This window comes from Notolabrus celidotus, chromosome 18 (genome assembly GCF_009762535.1).
Source record: "Notolabrus celidotus isolate fNotCel1 chromosome 18, fNotCel1.pri, whole genome shotgun sequence".
NCBI lineage: Eukaryota > Metazoa > Chordata > Actinopteri > Labriformes > Labridae > Notolabrus > Notolabrus celidotus.
Genome location: NC_048289.1, coordinates 14,274,613 through 14,299,539, shown reverse-complemented (window position 1 = coordinate 14,299,539; position 24,927 = coordinate 14,274,613). Strand labels below are relative to the sequence as shown.

The 24,927-nt window shown below is 40.0% G+C and overlaps 1 protein-coding gene across 4 annotated transcripts in view; it reads left to right on the top strand.

The window, feature by feature from the left end:
* The window catches only part of LOC117830438 (ankyrin repeat and fibronectin type-III domain-containing protein 1), a 223,704-nt gene that overhangs the window by 131,642 nt on the left and 67,135 nt on the right, over window positions 1-24,927 (top strand). For 2 of the 4 annotated variants that reach the window (XM_034708562.1, XM_034708560.1), the window contains exons 1-2: window positions 14,087-14,365; window positions 19,149-19,189. Coding sequence is in view for 2 of the 4 variants with exons in the window: in XM_034708559.1 (XP_034564450.1) it covers window positions 19,149-19,189 (41 nt within the window). In the remaining 2 variants the exon portion in view is untranslated. Of the gene's footprint in view, window positions 1-14,086; window positions 14,366-19,148; window positions 19,190-24,927 lie in introns of those variants that run through there. The other 2 variants (XM_034708559.1, XM_034708558.1) reach the window with 1 other exon arrangement.

Below are 24,927 nucleotides of genomic sequence, written 5' to 3'. Positions count from 1 at the left end.
ACAGGACCCTCTTAGAACTAATGTATTCAGATTACAGGCAATTACAGCTTATTACCATTTTGCAGGGGAAGCGGGGCTCATTTGCAGTATTTGTTCAGTGAATGTCTAATAGTAGACAAGGGGAGGGAGCCTTGTGTTTCCTGCAGTGCAAGTTGTGATGCAGCAGGAGAACTGTAGCGTAGCACAAATATGAACAACTCATTTCCTCCTCACCTGGAAGATGAAAGTGGAGCTAATCCAGATACATCAGTGCTAATAGCTCAAATAAATCACTTCAGGGTTTGTTGTCTTTTGAAGGAACAGATATGGAAAATCAAGCCATGTTGTGGTAATCACTAAAGGAACATACAACTGTAATTTCTTCATGTTTTAACTCTTTTTTATGTTGCTGAATATTCTATGATCCCATTACTGGGCTGTAATACTTTTAAAGGTTTAATTATTTACTTTTAATTGAACTTAATCAGCTTTCTGCCTGAAATTCTTTGACATGACTTACATTCCATGCTCTTTCATGCAATTTTACTAACCCCTCAATGTTTTTTGTGCAATGATTCTGTCAACAACAGGAGGTTGGCATTTTGATTTTAAGCTGACATTGCAGTGTGCTTCTCCCAAGCGGGAACCTTCAGTCTAAAAATATGAGTCCAATGCAGAAGTGCTAAAACTGAGGATCCGCTTGAGGCTGGCTCCGGAAGTACCAGAAACCAAATACACACTAATTAAAAAAGACGATATTTACAGCAGATATAAACATGTTTACAGCCTGGTACAACAGACGAGTGTAGTCTGGATAATTCATTTCTCGATGAGATCACACTGTGAGGGGGGGTGAATTTTTTTCTAACGTGGCACTTTTGAAGATATTGAGTCTTCCAATGAGAGGCACAGCTGACTTGATTGACAGGCGGGAACACTGTAGCTGTTGGCTAGGAGGCTCGAAGCCCGCCTCTGTACATCACAATTGCTCGACAGCAGCAATATGGCTACCGCCGCCGCTTGGCCTCAAAATAGCGCTTCAGAAACAGATGGGTGACGTCACAGATACTACGTCCATATTTTATTCCGTCTATGGCATCTCCACAAGAAATACTATCATCATAGTCATTAAAATCCATCCAGTTGCTGAATATTCAAATGTGAAATATCCAGCTGATGGGGCTAGCTTCAGATGATACACATTAGCATTAGCATTGGCAGGCCAAAATCCTTGCAACCAACATTTATAAATCGCCAATGATAAGTTTGATGAAACCTGATGAATTGTGTGGGGCTCATAGATTGTAGTATTTTGCTGATGCATTGACTTGCTTATTTGAGAATAGTGCAGTATGAGTGATATTGGAAGCCAGTACAACTACTGTAATCAATGCCAGCCTTTGAGACAGATATTGGTACCATATACTTTGGTATCAGTATCGAAAAAATCACTACATACCCATGCTGTAACAACAAAGTAATTTTAATTGTTCAAGACAGACTTTCTTTGTGTTGTCCATATGTATCGCTAGCCAAAAAGCTCCTCTTGAGTCTAGTAGGTGCTCCTACCTATACATATTAAAATTTGGAGTGCAGTGTGATGAAATTCTGGCAAGAGAGGCCAGCTAACTCTTCTCCTCTTTTACATCACGTCACAACTTCTAATTTGCTTTACTGAATTACCAAAAAAACTGCCAAATGACTCTTTCACTCACTGTCGAATGCTTCATGTTGTCTACCTCGGCAAGTTAAACTCCACCAAATAAGAAGCATGAAAGAGTTGCTGTGTAGCGTTGCTCTAATGCTCTCGTCTTTGGTTTTTGTTGCTGTGTGATGGCTTCTGCGTCGGTATATTTAGGTGTTCGGTTTGTGACAGGAAGAGAGGAAGCACTGAGGTTATTTGATTGCTTCATTATGGTCATATATACGGCCATATATTTATGTATACTTTGTTACGTATGTCATTACATGTACACCAGTGAGTGTTTGTTTGTTTGTGTGCGTGCGTGAGTGTGTGTATGTGTGTGTATATGTGTGTGTGTGTGTGTCTGTGTGCGAGTAAAGAGGGCTCAGTGTTTGGACCACCCTGCGAGCTGGGCTGAGTGACAGCATGGGCCTCCAGACTCATGCAGCACACACACATACAAACACACATACACAGTCAATCACATACAGTACTCAAACGCACACGTCAGCGGGCTCATTTTTCAACATGTTTTCTACTCCATTAATGTCTCATGACCAAATACATATCATGCTCCAAAGCAAACATGCTGCATTAAAATGAAATAAATCATATGGGACCAGGATAGAACACACACTCTCTGGTACCACCCAGTAGTATCACACTGAATATACAAGTGTACCTGCTGATTTAACCCTACCCCTTTACCTTATATTTCTCTACACCTGATTCAAAGCGACAGGTCAAACATATTTAAGGTGCTTTAGAAATAATATTTTAACTTTTCTGTGAACCTTGGGAATACAGTAAATGTGGTGATGACATGGAGCTAAATTGAAATGAATTGTTACTTCTTTTCAGACCTTTTTAACTGTAATTTCCCATTAGTCACTGCTTGTTTCTCTTTTTATTACAGCGTTTCTCTTGGAATGAATAGAGGCACGTGTCCAGTTATCCACCACAATGAAGTGCTAGCCGTGCTAGCCGTGTGTGTTTAGGCCCACAGTCAGAAATTTAAAACAGGTCGGGCTGTTATGATGTCATTTATATCAAAGGCTTATTTTTCTTCTTAATGTTTCTTATTAGTCGCCCACTGCTCTCAAGTAGAGCGCGCGCACACACACACACACACACACACACACACACACACACACACACACACACACACACACACACACACACACACACACACACACACACACACTGGGGGATTTGCTATTGCTTGAGGATATTGCACAGACTGACATTTATTGCATGGATACAACGTCTATCCAGTATGACAACATTGCCATATCCTAGAGGGAACAAAAACAAATCTGATGCAAACATAGTGATGAAGTTTGTATCAGTTTTTAAAAAAACGAGATGAGTATTAAGGAAAAAGTATTTCCTTCACAGCTAACATTAAGCCTTCAAGAAACAGAGTCAAAGTCAAAGCAGCAACATATTTTGCAGGCCATGGCTTCCACACCAAGCGGCAACCTCTGGTCTCAAACTATGAAGCCCTTGCAAAGTGTAATAAACTGCAGTTCATCGAGAATCCGCTTGAGGCTGGCTGCAGAAACACCGGAAACCACATACACACCAATTCAAAAAAGACAATCTTCACAGTATTAAGAAACATGTTTACGGCATGGTTCATAAAACGGCTTAGCTCTATATAGCTAATCTTTCCATCGGCACACACTGTACAGGGTGGTGAATTTTTTTCTAACGCGACAGTTCAGAAGATATTAAATTAAGAGTTTTTGCACAAATAAGGACATGACTGACTTGACTCCCGGGCGGGAACACATAGCTTTTGGCTAGGAGGCTCAAACTCCGCCTCTTTATGTCACACTATGCCTGGTTGAGTTCCGCATTTCCAATATGGCTGCCGCCGTCAATTTGCTTCAAAACAGTGCTCAGGAACAGATGGGTGACGTCACGGATACTACGTCCATATTTTATACAGTCTATGGTCCACACCTTTGATACTTTTTATGGTGAACTTGAGGAAAGCCTGCAATCCAACCAATATCATCTTAATTTCATAGTAGATGACAGTACATCTAGTTGAATTGAATCATTAGCTTGACTTTTTCCATTGAGTATCCCATGTATCTTCATTTGGTTAAGCTCTACAGGCATGTTTACCAAGGTAAAGCTTAAAATAATTATACTAGATGTGGTCAAATAAAACCAAATCATTCAAGCCCTAGTTGCATGTTTAAGTATGCAAGTAAATACCAGTAATGTACTTTTTATCCACTTTTTGGGAAATTCTTATTAGTTTCTCAACTCAACTTTATTTATAACAGCAGCTAAGTTTCTGTTCTTATGGCTGTGACAATGACTGATGAATGATGACAAGGCGCCTTTCTCTGCACTCAGGGACACCGTACAGATATACATATATACATAAACGATTTACACATTAAAGGAAACAAAAATAGAAATCAAAATTAATAGAAACAATATAAACTAACAAAGTGGAAAGAAAATAAAAACAATAAAAAGTGACAGAGCAATTGACATCAGACGGAGTAGGCAGTTTTAAACAGATGTGTTTTGAGTTGTGATTTGAAATGGGGGAAAGAATCGATGTACACAATATGAAAATATACACTATAATCTCATAGTTAAGTTTTTAAGATAATTAGTATTGTCTCAAGCATTTATAAAAAATCATCTAACAGTTCCAACAGCAGCTAAATGATGAGAGATTTCTAATACTACTCTTTGTTTCCCAGCTGTGTCAACTACTTGATTCTGATTGGTCAAAACTCCATGCCAATGGGGATTTATTTCTTGATAGCAAAGTTTTGCAAGGGACAACCTGATCCCCCACGTGAAGTCAAATCAATCCACTGAAAGGAGTCTGGCACATTGTTGACACTGTGGCAAAAATGCTAGGTTCCATTCGTATTCTATATCGGTAAACAACATGGAGGATATTTTTCATATGATCTTCTATTTGTTTTAAGGGAACAACATTTTTTATTTTTGGTTCATGGCTTGCCAATCACCAGCAACAAGAAGAAGACTGGAGGAAAATAGTGCTGAAACAGCTAGGGAGGCTGAAAGACACCAGGAGCAGACACGTGCCTCTAGTCATTCCAAGAGAAATTCTGTAATAGATGAAAGAGACATCAACCACATTGAATATGACAGACACAAAGCAAACATAATGAAACACAATATGGGCTCAGGCAGTGTTAAAGGAATAAGTTACAGGAAAGAAGACCTCAATCAGGTGTTCTGGTCATTTTATGCGTTGGAACAGGAAAACGCTAAAGTTTTAACTTCATGGTGAATGAAAATGTTATCTTTGTTGTGATTAATAACAGGAAAACAGGCTAATATTAGGGCTTTACCATGAATGAAAATGGTAAGTTTAATTTTAATCTGACACGCAAGTAGAAGGATAACGATATAGGCCTATAGCTGCCATGGAAGAGCTGTTAATGGAACTGTGGAAACTGAGGGATTTTTTTTTTAAATTCTATTTTAGTTTTAATGTTTTGCTTTATGGATGAATCACTTTAAAATCAATAAAATCATATTTAGATTAAAACTTGTTCACTACTTTAATTGACAGACAATCCACTGTGACAACCTGCGTACTGTTATCTCTTAAAATAGATCCTCTCTATTCGTCTTTTGTCTACCATGTTACACATCACACAGCTTAAGAATCACTTGCATTCGTTGTCACGATTCATGCGTGAAGCTGGGCTTAGATCTCTCACATTTATTGAAAAAACCTACATGTATGTGAAGCATTTAGCACAAAGACGCACACAATCATCGACGCACTTAACTCCCACTAATTAAAAGACATCAGAATACTAATTACAGTATTTTGACAGATGTGTGACTCATCTTTAAAGAGCTCTGCAACGTGCAGCATTATAGGCAGCTGTTTGCAGCAGCAGAAAGCAACAAGAGGAGAGACACTAGCTGCTGGTTGGCATGCGGACTGACTGAGGGACATCAAAGAGGAAGCCAGAGCTGAGCTGAGCTAGCTGCAATGATTAAAAGCAGGGGCCACGGTAACGTCTGGATGGGCCATTTAAAACTAATGAGGGCAAATAAATAGAGCCATGGCCACTGGCATGTGTAGGCGATGTGAATGTGTGTGTCAGTCCCTCTATCTTTGAGCAATAAAATAACGTGTGTAAGCAGCTGGTAATGGGGAAGGATGTTAGAGAGAGGATAAGGAGGCTAACGTCACTAAATGTCTGCCGTATACGTGTCGTGAGATTTCATTATCAAATGTTTAATGTGAACTGCATGACATACAGTTACATCTTCAAACATCACCTAGAATGTGACACAAATGCAGACAGGTAAAGTCAGCCTCCTCACTGATGTGTCATCGCCCGCATATTTATTCCCAACCCCAGATATCCGTAGAGTCATATGCTGATGATGACTGCCGTCACTTTTGACATCCAAATTGACTCACGCTGTGTTGCTGTCACTGCCTGTTTATGGCCTTTTTTGTGCTTCACTCTGAAGGATGTAGGCGGGAGGCGTCGGACTTTATGAATGACTCATGTTACTCCAAATCAATTGTCCTTTCCCTCACGCCATTGAGACACACGCAAATAGTAACATGCGTGCAGAGTGATGCGAGTGACGGGAAGTGGAAGCGGAGAGCTGACATGAGCACATTAACTTGCAGGCAGTCTGTGGGGCAAACAAAAGCATGTTTGCGATTCATCTGAGGTGAAGGTTGTTGTTTCTGGTGTCTATAATTGATTGCGTACGTCATAAATGACATCAACACTAACACGTCACAAGCGTTGATTAGTCACCATAATTGTCTACATCTACTTTGCAGAACAAGCTGTGATAAAGTGCTAGGAACTTGTTAGTTTTACATGAAAATCTATGTTTTTAGGTGTCTTGTGCAGCTATGTTTTTCCTTCTCTGAAAAGATAACTTTTTCTTGTCACTCGTCTTATTTTCTTATTGCAGTCCTCTTCTTCGCCGTCTTCTTTTTCCCCTCTTGTCATCATCTTTTCCATGTTCAAAGCAGCTTAAGCAAAGGCCCAGACTGCAGAGCTCCTTCAACATGCCACAGTTTTCTTTGTTGATAATCCAAGTGCTTGGCTGTGTGATAGCACCAAAAGCCAACCCATCTTAACGGACTCCAGGCCCCCCTTTCACAATGTGACTCTTTTATTATTACAAGTTGCATTTAGTGTCAGACTTGAATTATTTCTCGATTCCAGCGCTCTTCCAAGATCTAATGGGCAAATTATCTGTGGAGGAGAACTTAATGGGTGTCCCATTTCACAAAGTCCCCGGTTATTTATGTCAATGAGCACCATTGTGTGGAAACGTGGCAGACCCGTGCTAACCGCTCGACTTGTTTAGATTTTCTCTATGGAATCCCACACCCATTGTAAGCCAGCACTAACCACAAGACCAGCGTTTGTGTGTCTGTATTTTTGCATGAGTGTGTTTTATTCGTTTACTAGGTCCAGCCTAGGATGTACATTACCAACGTGTGTGTGTTTAAGTGAGTATATACGGACCCACATACACAATGCAGATATAATGAGAGAATACAGATAATGACACACACATTCACATTGGCCATCACATTAAACAAACCCATATAAACAGACACACACACTCACCACAGACAAGCAGAGCCATAGACCTGCCACCACATACCAAGACAGCCCCCTACACTCACTCGCATACACACACTGTAGACCCACAGCTACATATGCAGACAATACACACATACACATGTACACACACAGACACACTCACACACAGAACCAGAGATCCACCACCAATATCAACACCCACAGGCTCAGGCTCGCTGACATCATGGCTTGGATGACAGCACGTCTTCCAAGCCTATTAGTCTGATTGTAGGTGGCTCCGCCGCAGTGATTTATGGGTAAATATCCATAGTCCTCTTCTCTCTCTCCCTCTCTCTATGTCCCTCTCTCTCTGTGTCTTCCTGTTGTGTTGATTTATGAGCCATGTTTTGGTCCCTTTGGTCCCCCAACCACAAGATTTGGGAGGGAGAATCGTGTACAAATAATGACATTGTAAAAAAAAACTGGAGACAAAGCGAGAGAAGACCCGCCCTGTCACTCTCTCATCACCCCAAACTGTTGACATCTTTCGATTAGTCATTGAAAGCAGGAAGAACTAGCTTCAGTTTCCTGCAGTTTTCTCCTTTTGCATACACCTGGATACCTGTAGACCTAAACCTGTCAAGCTAGCAGCTCCATTTGCACGTGTCCTTTTTATTAGCCATCCATTCTTTATGTCCATTTATTTTCCTATTGATGTCATGTATCTGTCTTTCAGCTCTCTTTTGTCATCTGTTTTCTCTCCTTTGTTTTTGCCTCAGAAGTGTCTCATTTTTTAAGAGCCCCATTAATTCTGTCTAACACCACACTGGAAAATAGATTGGCACAAGAATGAAAGACACATGACACATTGTTTCTCTACTTCTCCCTTGCATTTGCTTTAGTTCTATAACTATTGTTGTTCATACTCTGTAAAGGTAAAAAAAAATCATGGTTATTGAATTATTTGGCTCAGGCTGGGAATACACAATACTATTTTATAAAAGTCATGGTGGAAAGTGTTCTCAGACTGTACAAGAGAACCATTTGCAACACCCAACCAAAGCTTAAAATGAATGTGCTCACACTGTATGGTCTGACTGCCAAGCAGGACCTAAGTGAACACACTGTACGTGTTAGATCAGGATGGAGCTTTGACAATTGTCAATAGACTCCTTTGAAACTTCAACAGAAGTTAGAGAATAAAACTTCAGCCATAGTTCTAAGGTACAATTATCCCCATTGTAGTGTGTCAAAGAAAACTGAAAATATATCAAAAAAATACTGAAAAAGTACTGACTAACTTATGGTAGAGCTGTTGTATTGTATTTATAGAAACTGTTTCACAAACCCCATATGCTGACGACTACCTGCTTATTCTTAACTCATTAAATAACCACACAGTGTGCCAAATGTAGTTTTCATCTATTTTAGCTGTTCACATCAGGCAACATGTTACCATGGTGCTTTCAGACGCTGTCTGCCATTTGTGCAGGTCCAAGAAAAAAAGCCCTGAAGTTGGCCAACAGCTCATGGCCCTGCTTTCAATGAGCCACAGATCATTCCGTCTGCCTCAACTGGCACAGTGTATCCCCAGCTTCAGGCTGCTTTTGAATAATTTCCTAAGCACCTTGTAGTGATTTAACATTTGTCCTCCTAACAGTAGCTCTATTTTCCAATTCTTGTCACTTTTAGGAAGCCTCAAAGTCTGTGTTTAATTAATTATAGAAATACTGTGAACAATGTTTACCATCTATGCTTTCATTTTTTCCATTTTTACAATTTATTTTCCTTTTTTAATCTTCATTATTTGAACCTTCTTACCCTTATTTTTCTTTCTTGAACCTACATTGCCTCAGTTGGCCTTAGGCTGTTGTTTTAATTGGGTTGTGCTTTGGTACATTTACATGCAAAATGTTACGCTTAGTCTAAATATCAAATACAATTGATGAAGTGCTAAAATGCACTGACCCCTGATGAAATGAGGCTCATTTTCTTGGTAAATTTTGCCCATTGCACACTGTGTTGGAAGAGTTTTAATCTTGGCACTTTTTGCCATGAGCACAAAGCGTAACATACCAGATCATCACTTTACTTTTACATGGAGACAGTTCTGCTGCCATGGCTTCTATTGATTAACTCCACCATGGGCCGAACATATACAAATGTGCCCTACTAGGTCATGGAGCATGTATTTCACTGCATTGTATGTGTCCTGAAGCTTGCTGTTATAATCTCTTCCCAGTGGTCTGTATAGTAAGGATAAACTGAAAGGCCAACAGTAACCCATTGGGAGCCCTTCAAGGAAGCTTCTAAATGTGTGTGTTGGATGTGTGCATATATATGAATAAGAAGTGTGTTTTGGATGTGTGCATAATTGTGTGAGAGCTATAATTAGAAAAGCTTCCCCTGACTGACAGGTGTCGGGACAACCTGCTGTGGCCCCACAGTGGTGCATGCTGGGTGCTTGGATCTCCTATTGTCTCAGCTGCAGAAATTGGCAGCTGGAATTTATTGTCAGGGTAAAAAAAGAGAGGATGGATGGATGGATGGATGGGTGGATGGATGGATGGGTGGATGGGTGGATGGATGGATGGATGGATGGATGGATGGATGGATGGATGGATGGATGGATGGATGGATGGATGGATGGGCCGACCAAAGTAGGAAGGGGAGGTTAAAATAAGAAAGTATGACAGTGTTTCCCATTTCCTTTCAGAGCAATGGTGGCATGTTTGACATTTTCAACAGCTATGAGTCATGTTCCCTATGTCACTCCGTCCTTAGGCTGCGCAGTTCTCACTCACTGGACGATGTGGTGGTAGAGATTTGTGCCCACAGCCAGACACTGAAAACACAAAGTGAGTCATATTGCCAGCACCATACTGTCTGTAATTCATACATTTGATATAAGATATACACACACCCGTCACCCAAGGAAAAAGACAGGACTAAGAGGCCAATTAGTCTGTATAAGTCTCTCAGTTAATGGTATAAAATGACCATATAATGTACAATTACTGTGTAATACATTTAAAGGACTGCTGTTAGACTTCACCAGTGAGTGTTCAGAGGAAATATTAAAAATGTCAGTAGATTAAACAAATATTGCACTGACAAGCTTGGCAAAAATATATTCTCCCCATTGCAGAGCAAAGTAACAAACAAACAAACAAATGAATAATTAAACACAACATGCAAAACTGTCTTCTTAAGAATGGCATTCCGTTGAGTCTGAGTCTCTCAGAAGTAAAGATAGAGGTTCACCACTGTGTGAGAGACTGCGTGAGCAAATAGTTCAATCATTTTTTATTCATGTTGGCAAATAATTTGGCATTCATCTACAGTTCATACTATCATTAAAAGGTTAAGATAATCGTAGTCGTAACCAGCACTGAATATCTGTGATCTTCGGGCCCTCAGTCAGTACTGCATTGAAAACAGACATGATTCTAAGGTGGAAATCAGTGCATGGATTCAAAATCACATCCAAAAATCATAGTGAACACTGTTTGTGGCTGCATTCGCAAATGGTAAATGGACTTGTACTTAGCACTTTTCTAGTCTTTCTGACCACTCAAAGCGCTTTTTACACTACTCGTCGCGTTCACCCATTTATACCCATTCACTCACTGATGGTAGAGGCTGCGATGTAGTGAGGGACCATCAGTGTTAGCTAATCTCATTTGTTCACATGCACACACCTCAGAACAACAGAGGGAGCAATTTGGGGGTCAGTGTCTTGCTCAAGGACACTTCGGCATGTGACTGCTGGAGCTGGGATCGAACCGCCAACCTTCAACTGCATGTTAAAGCTGTGATGTGCAAAAAGGAAACCATATACAAACATGTTCTAGAAATGCCAGCGGCTTCTTTGGGCCTGGGCACATTAAAGATGGACTGGGGCAAAGTAGAAAACAAATCAAAATTTGACATTCTATTCTACCTTTTTTTTTTCCATCAGTGCACAGTTCAAAAGCCAGCATCTGTGATTCTATGGGGATGCATAAGTGCCCATGGTATTGGTAGTTTATATGTCGAAGGCATTTTTTTGTTTGTTTTATTTTAACATTTGAACTAAGTGCAACATTTTGCATGTAATCATACCAGAGCAAAACCCAATGATAAATTGCTAACTGAGGGAAACTGGGTTTTGGGAGGGGAATTATGGTGACAAAGTCAAAGTAACAGAGAAAAGAAAAAAAACCAAAGAGTGTAAAAAAGACAAGGGAAGATGGTATAGAAAAAAAACTTTCTACATTGAGACAGAAGGTTTAGATTTAATTATGCACAGACTTAGAGGAGAAAAATAGTCACCTTTCATAAAGTCATCAGTCATGGACCATCATGTAATCTTCACTATACACACACATATATATATATATATATATATATATATATATATATATATATATATATATATATATATATATATATATATATATATATATATATATTTGTATTGCTGCTCACCAGCACCAAAAGGCTGAGCAGGTGCACCTCTACTGACAAAGAAACATTACATTTCAATGTATCCATTACTCCTTTTAACTTGACACTAAACCTCTGATTTAGCAAGCCATTGCCCTGAGGCCTGAGGGCACAATGCACCTCAAAATTAACACCTCAAATTAGGATCATTTAGTTTACGTGTTTACCATACTACCAATGGCTCAAACCTCCACCTAGAAGAGATCACAGCTCCTTTCTGTTTCAAGGAAAAGGACTGAAACTCAAATTAGTAATAATGAGATGATGACTGATAATTTGTGAGGTGCAGCTGAATATCAGCATTTCATCACGACATCTCTCACGTGAAAAGGCTTTGAGGACATCACTGCATTGATGTTGTAGATTCTGTGTGAGTCAGCTTCATGTGGGATTCACTGATTCATAGCTGAATAGGTTGTTTGCACATGACGTAATTTCCGTTGCTTGGCAGTGGCGCGAAATGCAGATGGGGGTCATGAAGTGATGGTGTTGATGATGAAGAAGGCTGAGGAAATGTAGGTCCCATGAGTGACAGGAGGGACGGGGAGGACTCTGCTGCTTGTGCAGATTTTATAAAAATGTATTATAATCAAGCGGCAACCTCCGGTCTAAAAATATGAGTCCAATGCGGAAGTGCTAAAAACTTCAGTTCATCGAGGATCCTCTTGAGGCTGGCTCCGGAAGTACCGGAAACCACATACACACCAATTAAAAAAAACCCGATCTTTACAGCAAAAATACACATGTTTACAGCCTGGTACAAAAGACCAGTGTAGTCTGAATAGCTCATTTCTCGATCGGCACACACTGTAGGGGGGTGAATTTGTTTCTAACGCGGCAATTTCAAAGATATTGAGATTATGAGTCTTCCAATGAGAGGCACAGCTGACTGCGGGAACACTGCAGCTGTTGGGCAGGAGGCTCAAAGCCCGCCTCTTTACGTCACACTTGCTTGACAGCAGCAATATGGCTGCCGCAGACGATTGGCCTCAAAACAGCTCTTCAGAAACAGATGGATGACGTCACGAATCCTACGTCCATATTTTATACAGTCTATGACTATAATACACGTAGAAACAACCATGAAAACTAACATCTTTCCTCCATTACTATTAGAAGTTATTACAGTATACTACATGCATTTTAACAACAAACAAAACATGCACTAAAATGTGAAGACAGCTGTGTACAACTACATGACCACGAAGTGCTAGTGATTATGTTAACAGGGGACTCTATTTATCTATCTCTCTCTCACAACAGTATTTATTTTTTCCATCATTGCTGAGCAAAAGTTTTGTTCATTTGTTATAAGCCTGCCTCATATTGACGCCTGTCTCAAATAAAGGCAGGGTGAGTTTATAGTTTGAAAGAAATAAAAGGCTAGTTTTATGGTAATCATTGTATGTTCACCTGTATGTGGTCTTAATGTACACACCATTGTGGATCAGTGTGTATTTAAACTTATAGTAATGTATAGAAACTGTTTGACAAACCCCATATGCTGACGACTACTTGCTATTCTTAACTTTGTTGAAAAATATACAGTGTGTCAAATGTGGTTTAGCGCTGACGATAGACTCCCAAACTGCTTCAAAAGGCTGACGGTTTAATTGTTCATGTTTACTTTATCATTTGTGTGAGATTCCATTTAGAGTGAATCTCTCAGTAAAAAGACTCACTTTAAATAACATGATACATAAAAAATGCTGATTTTAAACATTTGTAAGCTGTACAAATCTTTGTATGTTGGAGACACCAATTAGCGCTAGTTGTGGCAATGTGCTCCAATAGATAATTAGCTAATTGTTTATTTACTGCTGACTCTAGTTTGCAGTATTTTCCCATAAACATAATTAGCCAACAGTGCTGCAGTTTGTGTTAAAAAACAACTCAAACAACAGAATTATTCAGTGCAGAAGCAGGAAAAGATACAAGGCTGAGAAAATATATGCACATAAATTCTTTCAGTGCTTTTTTATTAAAAGTTTCATGGCAATTCCCCTGAAGGTGTTGTCTCGCTGGGTTACGCACTCCAGGTTGCACAAGGTGGACCCAGAATAACACAAGAGAGCACACCTGCTATGTAACGCCCCCTCCTCCCCATCTTTCTACCCATGTCTCTCATCTGCACAACTTCTTCCCCTTCCTCCCTGCCGATCACTCTCCTCAGGCTACTGTGTCTATAATGAGCATTTCTTCCACCCCCCCCCCCCCCCCCCCCCCCCCCACCACCACCACCACCACCAGCAACTATTCTCTCACTTTCTCCCCCCTCCTCTCCTGTCCTCCCCTTCTCACTGTGTGCAGAATTGGAGAAGCTTATCGCCTAGCAACCACAATTAAAGTACAACAAGTCAGTGGCGGTAGCAGCCACCATCGGAGAAAGCTTCACAAACCTTTCGTGTGACCAACGGCTTTAGAAAGCGAGAAAGGGAAACACAAACAGTTGGGAAGGGAAGGAGAGAAACAGAGCTGAAGAGTGGAAGTTGGACAGGTGAACGGCAATCAGAGCCACCGCTGGAACAACACAGGGAGGACTTTTGGTTGAGAGCGGGAGAAAAAAAGAAGACAGGGAGAGTGGAGTAACGTTCTCTGACTCTGTACACTTGTTTGGACTCGGCAGGTATGTGTGTGTGAAGGAATTAGAGGATGCAAAATGAAGGTATTTTGTTGTTATGATGGTGTTTCTGAGTGTTTTCTAATATTTGTTCTAGTGTTTTTCTGTTTGCTTGTAAGTCAGTTTGAACCCACATGATTAGCAGATTATGCTTTGAAGGCATGTTTTACTCCTCTCCTGCTACCGTTGTGTCTTTGTGTTTTTTTTTGGCTCAGGGCATTTAAGGACTACATACTGCAGCGGCACAGAATTCATGCAAGCTGAGGGAAAGGTTTAGTATGAGTGGCTGAGTTTCTAAATAAACCATCTATCTGAAGTCACATCTGTTCTTATATTTGTACATGATGGTTACAGAATTGTTCTGATCCAACAGGTGGATGAGAGTGAGATGATGCAGATTGTAAGCTGCATAAAGATCATGAAGCAAGTAACTGAGAGACTTGTGTCCATTGAGAAGTAGCATTCAACACCATTGATTTGGTAAATGATTTCCAAGATAGGTAGGCCGTTTAATCGACTATGAAATCCTGCTAGAAGCAGCATTTACGCAGAGGCTGGTTTCCACACTGTCTAATTGGGTATGCTTTCATATCTGCATGTTATTATTGTTGTTTGTTTTTACCTCTCATGAATTTCTGGGTCTTAAAGTAAACATTCAGCATTAAGGATGCAGTGAGGCTCTAAGAACATCTAATTGAATGGTTTGAAAAGGAAACATTTCGTTTTCTTTAAAAGCCAAATAACTTCTATGCATTACTTTATTATGCTGCTAATCGTGTGATTTTTAAATCTTACAGCAGCACATTTCATAAGACAATCAGTACAGGGGCTGTCATTACTTAGAATCCAGTGATAGAAGCATAAAAATCTGGCGCTTTGCACTAAAAAAAAGTATGTATTTTCAAATCAAAGCTGGATGGAAACATGATTAAAAGGGGATCACATTGCCCTGCAATGCAACTAGTGGTTGTAATCCTCTCCTAATGGAAATTTAGACCATGGGCCCTACTTAAACAATCTAAAGCACACAGTGTAAAGTCCATCAGAGCGTGACTGACAACCTTTTCGCTACCTAAAGCTCCTGTTGGGAGTTTTTAGCCGGCTATAAAACAGACACAAATGCCTCTATGATCTAAAGAAGAAAAAAAAGAGCTAAAGCAATAATGTTTGACTGTTTAAGATATTTTACATCATAAACAATACTCTCACATATTTAAATAATACAAAACTGATTGAAATGAATGAAAACTGAAAGCTTCTCTCAAGGGCACACAATCTGGATGCTAGGTGAGGTGTAGTGCACATATGGGATTGATTTAGTCTCTTAATTATACTCATCATAAGCATAACAGGAGTCAAGCATGGGGTCCTTATGGAGCTGGAGTTTTTGACTCATGCAGGGCTCAAGTTGTAATCTCCCTGAGGTGAAGGAGGAGTATAAGAGGTAACCATGAGTGATTCCAAGTCTTCTGGCATCAACAGATCTGCCTCATTCTTACAGGAAAATAAAGATATTTGGTCGAGGAACACAAAAGGTGGTCATCTCCGAGATCACAGCTCATTTAAAGACCAAAATATCCATGGCTGCTGACATGGCAGCAAGCTCATTAGTGCAAAGTAGTTGCTCACTGTGTAAAACAGCAATCCCACCTGTAGAATAGGGCAGACATTTCCACCCTCAGATCAGTCATTCTGAGTCTGCTCATTCATGCACCGATGCTGTAATTAGTTCACACAGCGTTAGCTCTATTATTGTGCTTCTCCACCCCCCACAAACCCATTTTTCAAATGCAGAACACCCACCTGCCCTCCTCCCCATGGAAGAATGGCTCTACCTGAGCCCACTGTGGGGAAGCTGGGAGGTGATAGGTCAGTCGCTCTGTATGGCCTCTCCTGTGCCCACCAGGAGCATGAAGCTCACATGAAGACTCGTTGGCACAGTGATGTCAAAATGTCACTGCACTGCACATATAAAAGCACACACACACACACACACACACACACACACACACACACACACACACACACACACACACACACACACACACACACACACACACACACACACACTCAAAAGTCAAAGAGAGGTAGCCTGTTGCTGGTCAAAATGTCACCGAACGGCACACATAAAAGCCCACACAAAAATAATCTGCTTACTCTGATGTTTAGTTTGTGATTAAAAGAGTTTTAAAGATTGAAACCCTTTACCGCCTCTTACCCACTATTCACCAGTGCTGTTTTAGTCTGAACATCGTCTATTTTTAAATGGTTAGAGTAGGTTTTCTTGGTTGGAGAAGTGAGTCAACCAGTCACCACCACCTCTGCATTAGCACTCACCCTGAGTTTGGTTTACCGCAGAGTGCAAAAGGTTACACTGAGTAAGGAGTAGATTACGTTGTCAAATGACTGATGATGTTGGCTGATTAAGAGGCCCGGATGCTTCAGCGAGTCCCAGGTGCTTCTGGTGATGAAACATGGCAGGTGGCCTGAGGAGTCTGAATCACCAGTTAAGAGATGAAAATGCAAAAAATAACCGAATTTGGCTCCAAAAACGTCTCCAGTCTGCGACCAGTCATGTATGGCCCTGCCCCTATTGAGCCTCGAGTGTCCAAACAATGGAGGTAACATTTGCTTTTGGCCTGTATTTGGGAATTCACCATTAGCTGCTGCTATGTTGGTTTTCTGGAGCCAGAAGTGACCATATTTAGATTTGATGTAGGTGCTGGAAGGTGCGAGCGGTTTGCAAACGCCAAGTTATCCAAGCTGTACAATGTGGGCCTGAGGCTAATTTATTAGCTGGTCAATGAACTGGTTACCAGAATAATTAAAGGTTGCATCGCTGGTGAGAAAAGCCACAATAATTCTAACTCCTATCCAAAAGCTAGAGTTAGGACCACATGGGTGGTCTGTTCATACAACAAACTGAAAAGCTTGCCATAATATTTGTGCAATATTTGCATGAAAAAAAATCCCCAAAAGGAACCAACAACATAAACATGTCTGAAAGCTCAAATTCAGTGACTGAATTAGCTTTGGTGACACCTAGCAGAGCACTAGCAACTGCCCCATATGACTCTAAGTTATTTAAAGGTGAATTCCACAAAACAGTTGTATTGAAAGGAAAAATAAGAAATAGAAACCAAAACTGTTTTGTATCAGGCTGTGAACATGTTTGTTGTTTTAAAATTAGATCTAATGGGGTTGGACTCACATTTGGAGCCAGACTCAAGTGGCCACTGAAGAACCTGCAGTTTGTGGAACCTCTGCATTGGTTCATCTCTCAGCCCTGGAGGTTGCTGCTTTTTATTGAGTAGCTGTCTGTTTCTTGTGCTTTTCTGTCACTCCCAACATTTGTTACTGCACACAGCTAGCCTGTATTTCCCAGAGATGTGGACAGCAGAGATATTTGTGTTTACTTTGTGTAGAAGAGTGTTTTTGTTGAAGTGTGTGTCTAATACTCTGACTGCATTGTTTTCTTTTAGGTATTAATTTTAAACTTTGGGATTTGTTAATTCTGTTGACTTTGTCATCCAGTCACACTTGTAATGTTATTATGAGCTTATTTTGTTCACATAGGACAACACCATCACACATGTAATTTTCTTTATCATGGTGCTATTAATCATTTGTTTTGTTGCCTTAAAGGTTAATTCAAGTCCAGATTAGTGTGTTATAGGGACATAACCAAAGGTCATCAGTACTCCAGTCACCTTATGGCCCTTTTTCCCGTCTTAGCCTTACTCTACTCAACTTAACTCGACTCTACTCAGTTTGTGTTGCAATTCCACGGGCGCTGTACCTCGTGTCAGATACCGTTTTTTCGTACCTGCTCTGCTCTGGTTCCAAGCGAGCTGAGCCAATTCTAAAAGGTGACGTCAACGGACTGCCGGCCACTGATTGATCAGAGAATGTCGTCACCAAAGAGTCATGAGCGCGACGCCCAACACAGGAATCAAACCCGCCATTTTTAAAAAAAAAACGACATCAGAACTGTACAATGTCTGCATGCAAAGTTTCTTCGTGGTCCATTGACAAGGTCCAGACTTTTTTGGGTCTAGTGGCCGACGGATGGATCCAACGATCCATGTCCTCCATTGTTTGTGTTTGTTGTGTTTGTGTCGCATTCAAAATGACATGAACGCAGTTTCGCGCAGCTGTGTTAGGACGACCCCGCCCACCGTAAGTCGGTACTTGGACTGGTGGAAAAGGTACCCAAACCGAGTAGAATCGAGTCGAGCAGGGCTGAGTTGAGTAGAGCCGAGTCGAGTAGAGCCGAGTCGAGCAGAGCTGAGTGGAGTAGAGCCGAGTCGAGCAGAGCTGAGTCGAGTAGAGCCAAGTCGAGTAGAGCCGAGTCGAGCAGAGCTGAGTCGAGCAGAGCTGAGTGGAGTAGAGCCGAGTCGAGCAGAGCTGAGTCGAGTAGAGCTGAGTGGAGTGGAGTAGAGCCGAGTCGAGCAGAGCTGAGTCGAGTAGAGCTGAGTGGAGTAGAGCCGAGTCGAGCAGAGCTGAGTCAAGTAGAGCCGAGTCGAGTAGAGCTGGAACTGTGTAGTGGAAAAGGGCCATTAGTCTGGTGGTTTGCACAACATTTTCTGCCTGTGGTGTACAATAAAACAGCTTTTTATAATTGCTGTATTGGCTATATGTACATATATGTCACATTTAACCTTCAACTGTCTTGAATAGTAGGACAGCATGTTTGGAATGGCTTTCCATGAGGACTTTAGATGGAGCATATTTGTGTCTGTCTCAAATTGTGATTGTAATGTTTGTTTTTTTTCTCTCTTATTTCTAGAGTCTGGGCTCGGCTGACCGAAAGGAGAATCAGAATAAAAAGTAAGTCTTGTTCATTCATGGCTTTGAATTTCCTTCTATCCAGCATCCTATGACTGTATTTTGACCTCCTAATGAATTACTCAAAAAATCAATTACACCAATGACTTATTTGAAAACAGTGGTTTCCGCAGAACAACTAATAAGAAGTTTCCTTTGTATTTGGATTAATATCACGTACATTTTACCATTAAACAGGCCACACTGGTTAGTTAATGATCACTGTGATTAAAGATTAAAGCTGGATGGATTTATTCCATTTTTCAAGGTAACCAAAGTTCTGGAAGATTCTGACCTGGTTAATCTCTGGGTTTACAAATCTCTGAATTCCAGTGTTTGTGTTCTGGTCAAGTCTCAAATGAAGAGTTTTAAACTGGTTATGAAACCCCGCTGAAATAATTCTGATGCCTTTGTATGAAAGACAAACCAAACAAGACCATCAGTATTAAGACTGACTATTCATATTAGTTTATTTTTTATGTGTAAAAATGCTGCCAGGAAGGTAGGTGTCAGACAAAGTGAAACAGCCATTTTCTCTCAACATTTTTGAAGCAAAACTTTCAAAAAGCATAATTGATTTCGACTGTTACCATAAAGCAGGTTGGGACTTTTTGTTAAAAACACACTTTGTGCACATGTATAGATCAGGATTAATTAAGAGAAAGGGTGCTGGTTTTGTAGTAGAGCAAGCAACCCATGTACAGAGGCTACAGTCCTCATTATACTGGTTGAAGGATCAATTTGAAGCCCTGGCATTATTTGATGGATGTTGTCCCCCCCCACTCTTTAGGTCTGTCTAAGCCTCACTCATAATCCAATCCATGTTAGTAATACCTGTCATTATGCTGCACTACAGCATATCGCTGATCGGATTTATAAGAGAAGCATTTAACCTTAACTAGTCAGACTTTTCACACTTGTCGCACATGACAGAAATGTAGTCACTCTGTTTAAGGTAAACAAACATGGCAAGGCAGCTTTATTTGTATAGCGCATTTCATACACGAGGGCAACTCAATGTGCTTTACATTAAAAGATTAAAAGCATTGGAGACATTCAGACAGGCATAAAAGAACATAATTAAAATGACAAATATAATAAAAACGAAAAGAAAAGGAAAATTAGAAATATATTAAAAATGAAATTACAATTTTAATTTAAAGTGAGTTAAAATGAGCTAAGATAGGAAGGCATTGGCAAATAAAACAGTCTTAATCTTTGTTTTAAAAGAGGTGAGAGTTGGAGCAGACCTACAGCTTTCAGGGAGTGTGTTCCAGATACAGTATGTGGTGCATAATGACTGAACGCTGCTTCACCATGTTTCGTTCTGACTCAAGAGACTGAAAGCAGACCAGTACCTGATGACCTCAGAGGTCGAGATGGTTCATAAAGTAGTAGCAGATCAGCAATGTATTTTGGGCCAAAACCATTCAGTGCTTTATAAACCATCAGCAGGATTTTAAAGCCTATTCTCTGGCAGACAGGAAGCCAGTGTAGGGATCTAAGAACTGGAGTGATGTGGTCTACTTACGACACAAGCAGCAGCATTCTGTATTAGCTGCAGCTGTCTGATGGACTTTTTAGGGAGTCCTGTAAACACCCCGTTACAGTAGTCTAGTCTGCTAAAGATAAATGCATGGATGAGTTTTTCTGCATCCTGCTGAGACATATGTCCTTTAATCCTTGATATGTTCTTAAGGTGATAGTAGGCTGACTTTTGTCTTAATGTGGCTGCTGAAATTAAGGTCTGAGTCTATGATTACACCAAGGTTTCTGGCTTGGTTTGAACATTTCATCTGTGCAGATTAGAGTTTAGCAGTAACCTTTAACCTTTCTTCCTTGGCTCCAAAAACAATCATTTCAGTTTTTTCTTTGTTTAACTGAAGAAAGTTCTGGCTTGTCCAGTCATTGAATTGTTCACTGCATTTACTCAGTGTTTGTATGGGACTATAATCCCCTGGTGATATGGTGATGTAAATGTGTGTGTCATCTGCATAGCTATGGTATTTTATTTTGTTGTTTCTTATTATCTGACCTAAAGGGAGCATGTAGATGTTGAATAGCAGAGGCCCCAGAATGGATCCCTGAGGTACTCCACACACCATTTTCATCCGCTCAGATGTGTATTTACCTATAGACACAAAATAGTCCTGGTCATTTAAATAGGACTTAAGCCAATTTAGTACTGCACCAGAGATTCCCACCCAGTTTTCAAGTCTGTCCAGTAGTATCTTGTGGTCAACTGTGTCAAAAGCAGCACTAAGATCAAGTGATACCAAAACTGAAATTTTGCCATTGTCTGTGTTAAAATGAATATCATTGAGGACCTTGACTAGGGTGGTCTCTGTGCTGTGATGTGATCGGAATCCTGATTGGAAGACATCAAAACAGTCATTTATCATTAGATAATTGTTCAATTGTTGAAAAACAGCTTTTTCAATAATTTTACTTAAAAAAGGGAGGTTTGATTGTTATTCATCATTAGAGCTCAATGTTGTTTTTTCAGTATGATGAAATGGAAATGTTCTGTGTGGTTAATGTTGAGGGCGAACTGTGTTATCTGCTGAACTTCAATGTCAACAAAGCAAACACAGAGATTAAAATGAACAACATAACAGCGAGAGAGAAGCAGAAGGTTTCTTGATAAAGATCTTCATTCCTCCAGAATACTTTTTATTACAGTGTAATGAGAAGCCTTTGTGTGATCTGCTGCACTGAAACTAGCCCATTGCTGCTATTTGCCCTCGAAGCACACTCACTAAACATTGGCTTTACTAATTACACCATTTAATTCCTTCCAATAACATTTGTTGCACTTGGGGTCATTCATAAGACAAACACCATGAATTTTGATGGAGAATGAGAAAACAATACAATCCAGCTGACATTTATGGTGTAATGTAGATCACCGACAATGGACAATGGGCGAATAGCTAATGACAAGTGAGGCGGGGACTTAAATCAAAGTAAATTACCTGTATACCTTTGTTGCCCAGCAACCGAAGCCATGGTCACCTATATTTATCTTCACTCCATATCTGTCTTCTGTCCGCCTCTTCTTTGCACAGCAGCCAGCATGGTCAGCACACCTAGAGTTTCTCTGCATGAATAGATACTTTAAAAGACTATGGAGGTGGTTTTATACCTTTTTTTCTCCTGATCCAATTCCAAGTTATTTAAAAAGCCAGTTTCCCATCCAATAAACCAGTTTACTCAATGGAAGATTATCTGTAAGCTTGTCTTACATTAAAACTTTTTGTTTTCACCTTTGAGTACATTCAAGCAGTCTCCATTGGTTGTTTATTGTTGCACAAACAGCCTCAAAATGTGAATGAGTGATTTCTTGGGTTCAGTACAGCCTCCAGCTCCACGTTTGAACTGTCTGTGCTTGAGTGGTCTCACAGAGACATGTCTCAGTCATCTAATCATGCAGGATGGCATGATTATGTGTGCAGCATGTGTGTGATATTTGTTTGTGTGATATCCTGAAAATATGAAGCTGCATTTCATCAGGTTCTTCCAGAACGAATGCATAAATGTAATGTCTTTTTTTTTTTTGGTTTATCACAGTGTTGATAGTTTTATGTCTATGTTGAGTTCTCTGTGTGCCAAAATGGAGACATCTGTTGCCAGGAGACAAGCAGCTTTATTCTAGAAGCAGCAGAATCATTCTGGAATGTGAAGTTACAGGAGTCTTGTGCTGACAAAAAAAGAAAAAATACCATTTATACAGAAACAAAAGGTCTAAAGACATAAATGCAGAAGGTTTAATGTCAAACAGTGTGTACTCCAGACATACCCTGTTAGTTTTGTTTTCATCTCCAAATCATAATTAACCTGAGGGGTGAACAGCAGCGTGTTCCTTGCTGTTTTGGTTTGTTTTCTGCCCTCTGATCTGCTTTTAATTTGGTAAAATGTCTAATACCTTTAAGGCTGTATTGTAAAACTGCTATGTTTACAACATTTAGTCTGAAAAGATCAACAAAATGATTTGATATAATGATGAGATTGCGTGTTCAGTCATTTCCCTACATCTCAATCCAGAGTACGTCTTTGCCTGTTTCAGCATTTCAGCAGTGTCAACCAACGTTAAAGAAAGAAGATATTTGTTAATGCTCAACCAGTTATCAGAGGTTTCATTTTCCTTTTTCTTAACCTATGGACAGAATATAGCTAGACTCAAACTAATAAACCATATTCACAACATGGCCATTACTTCTTTGACTTCACACTTGGGGTCAAATACTATAAAGCGGTTTTGTTGTACTCATGTTTTTCACGTTTCATGTCAAATTAACGCATTCTTTTAAAAAATGAGGACATTTTCAATGCTCTTGGATTGATAAGAGACTTAAAGAGTATGGCTGCCAAAAATAATAAAATGGCTGGCCATATTTTAAGTGAAATCAGTAGGCTACAGGCGATTAAATGTTAGCAAACAGCTGCTGTTTCTGCAAATGATTTATGCTGTGTGAAAAAGGTGTGTTGTTCCTGCAGATTGAGTTGATCATTCTTGCTTTTTTGTTGCTTTGTTACTGTAACTATCGTTTTAGGTAGTTAATCACTGGATCAGGAGCAAGTGATTTGACTTCTTCTGTGACTTCTTAGCTTATTAAAGGGATATTTCAGGTTTTTTTAAGTGGGGTCGTATGAGACATCCATAGACTGTAAGTAAAATGGACAGCGTTGCTCCACCTCTTCCCGTTTAATAAAATCCTGATCCAGGGCGCAGCCATTGTGCAGCCAGTCTGCGAAGCCACAGAATTTCTGTGGTTGCCACAGTAATTTCTGTGTCAGCACAGTAACGAGCTCCGCCCTACAGCGTAGCGTCATGAGATCCTGTGGAGTTTCCCTTTACGGCAGCTGTCAATCAAAGCAAACCCGGAAGTAAAACCCCGTTTTTTAACCTCTGATAACAAACGAAAAGGAAACTTTTCAGAAAAAAGGAGGCCTTGAACACAAAACAGTCAAATAATAACTACATACCACCACAGCAGACGGATGTGAGAAACATTCGTACGACGTGTATTTTGAGTTTTTGACCTATACTGCAGCCAGCCACCAGGGGGCAGATGCAAGATGCACCCCTGGTTACATTACACTAGTGCTCCTACTAGCCAGAAAAAATTGCTCATGCAGCGGAAGAACACCAGTCTGTGAGGTGCGTCTGAAAATAGTGCCAAAAGAAAGGGGGTTTCTGGCTGCCAAGTCAAGAGCTGCAATTTTTTCTAGTTGATTTTCTCATTTATTTCAAATGTTTTTATTGGATTTTTTCAAGCAATTACAGGTTATACATTATGCAAACATTTGCAACCCACCGACCCCACCCCCCTAGGAGACTGGCCAAAAAAACAAGAGTAAAAAAGGATAAATAACCAATTACATGAGTAGATAACAGCAAAAAAAATATATATATATATAATAATAGAGATAATGATAATGATGATATGTATACACATACCTGCACACACATATATATAAAATGAATCACAAAAGGAAATTAAGCAAAATACAAGAAAGGAATTTTCTCATTTAAGGGGAAGAGCTCACCGGCACTCATTGTGGCTAGCAGGAGAACTAGTGTAATGTCACTCATACGACCCCACTTCAAAAATCTGAAATATCCCTTTAACAGATGTATTTACAGGTCTCACATTACCCTTTCTTATATTTCATGCCACAAAATGTAAAGGAAAAGATGATTATATACAAAGAAGTATCCATCAAGGAAGCTTTTACAA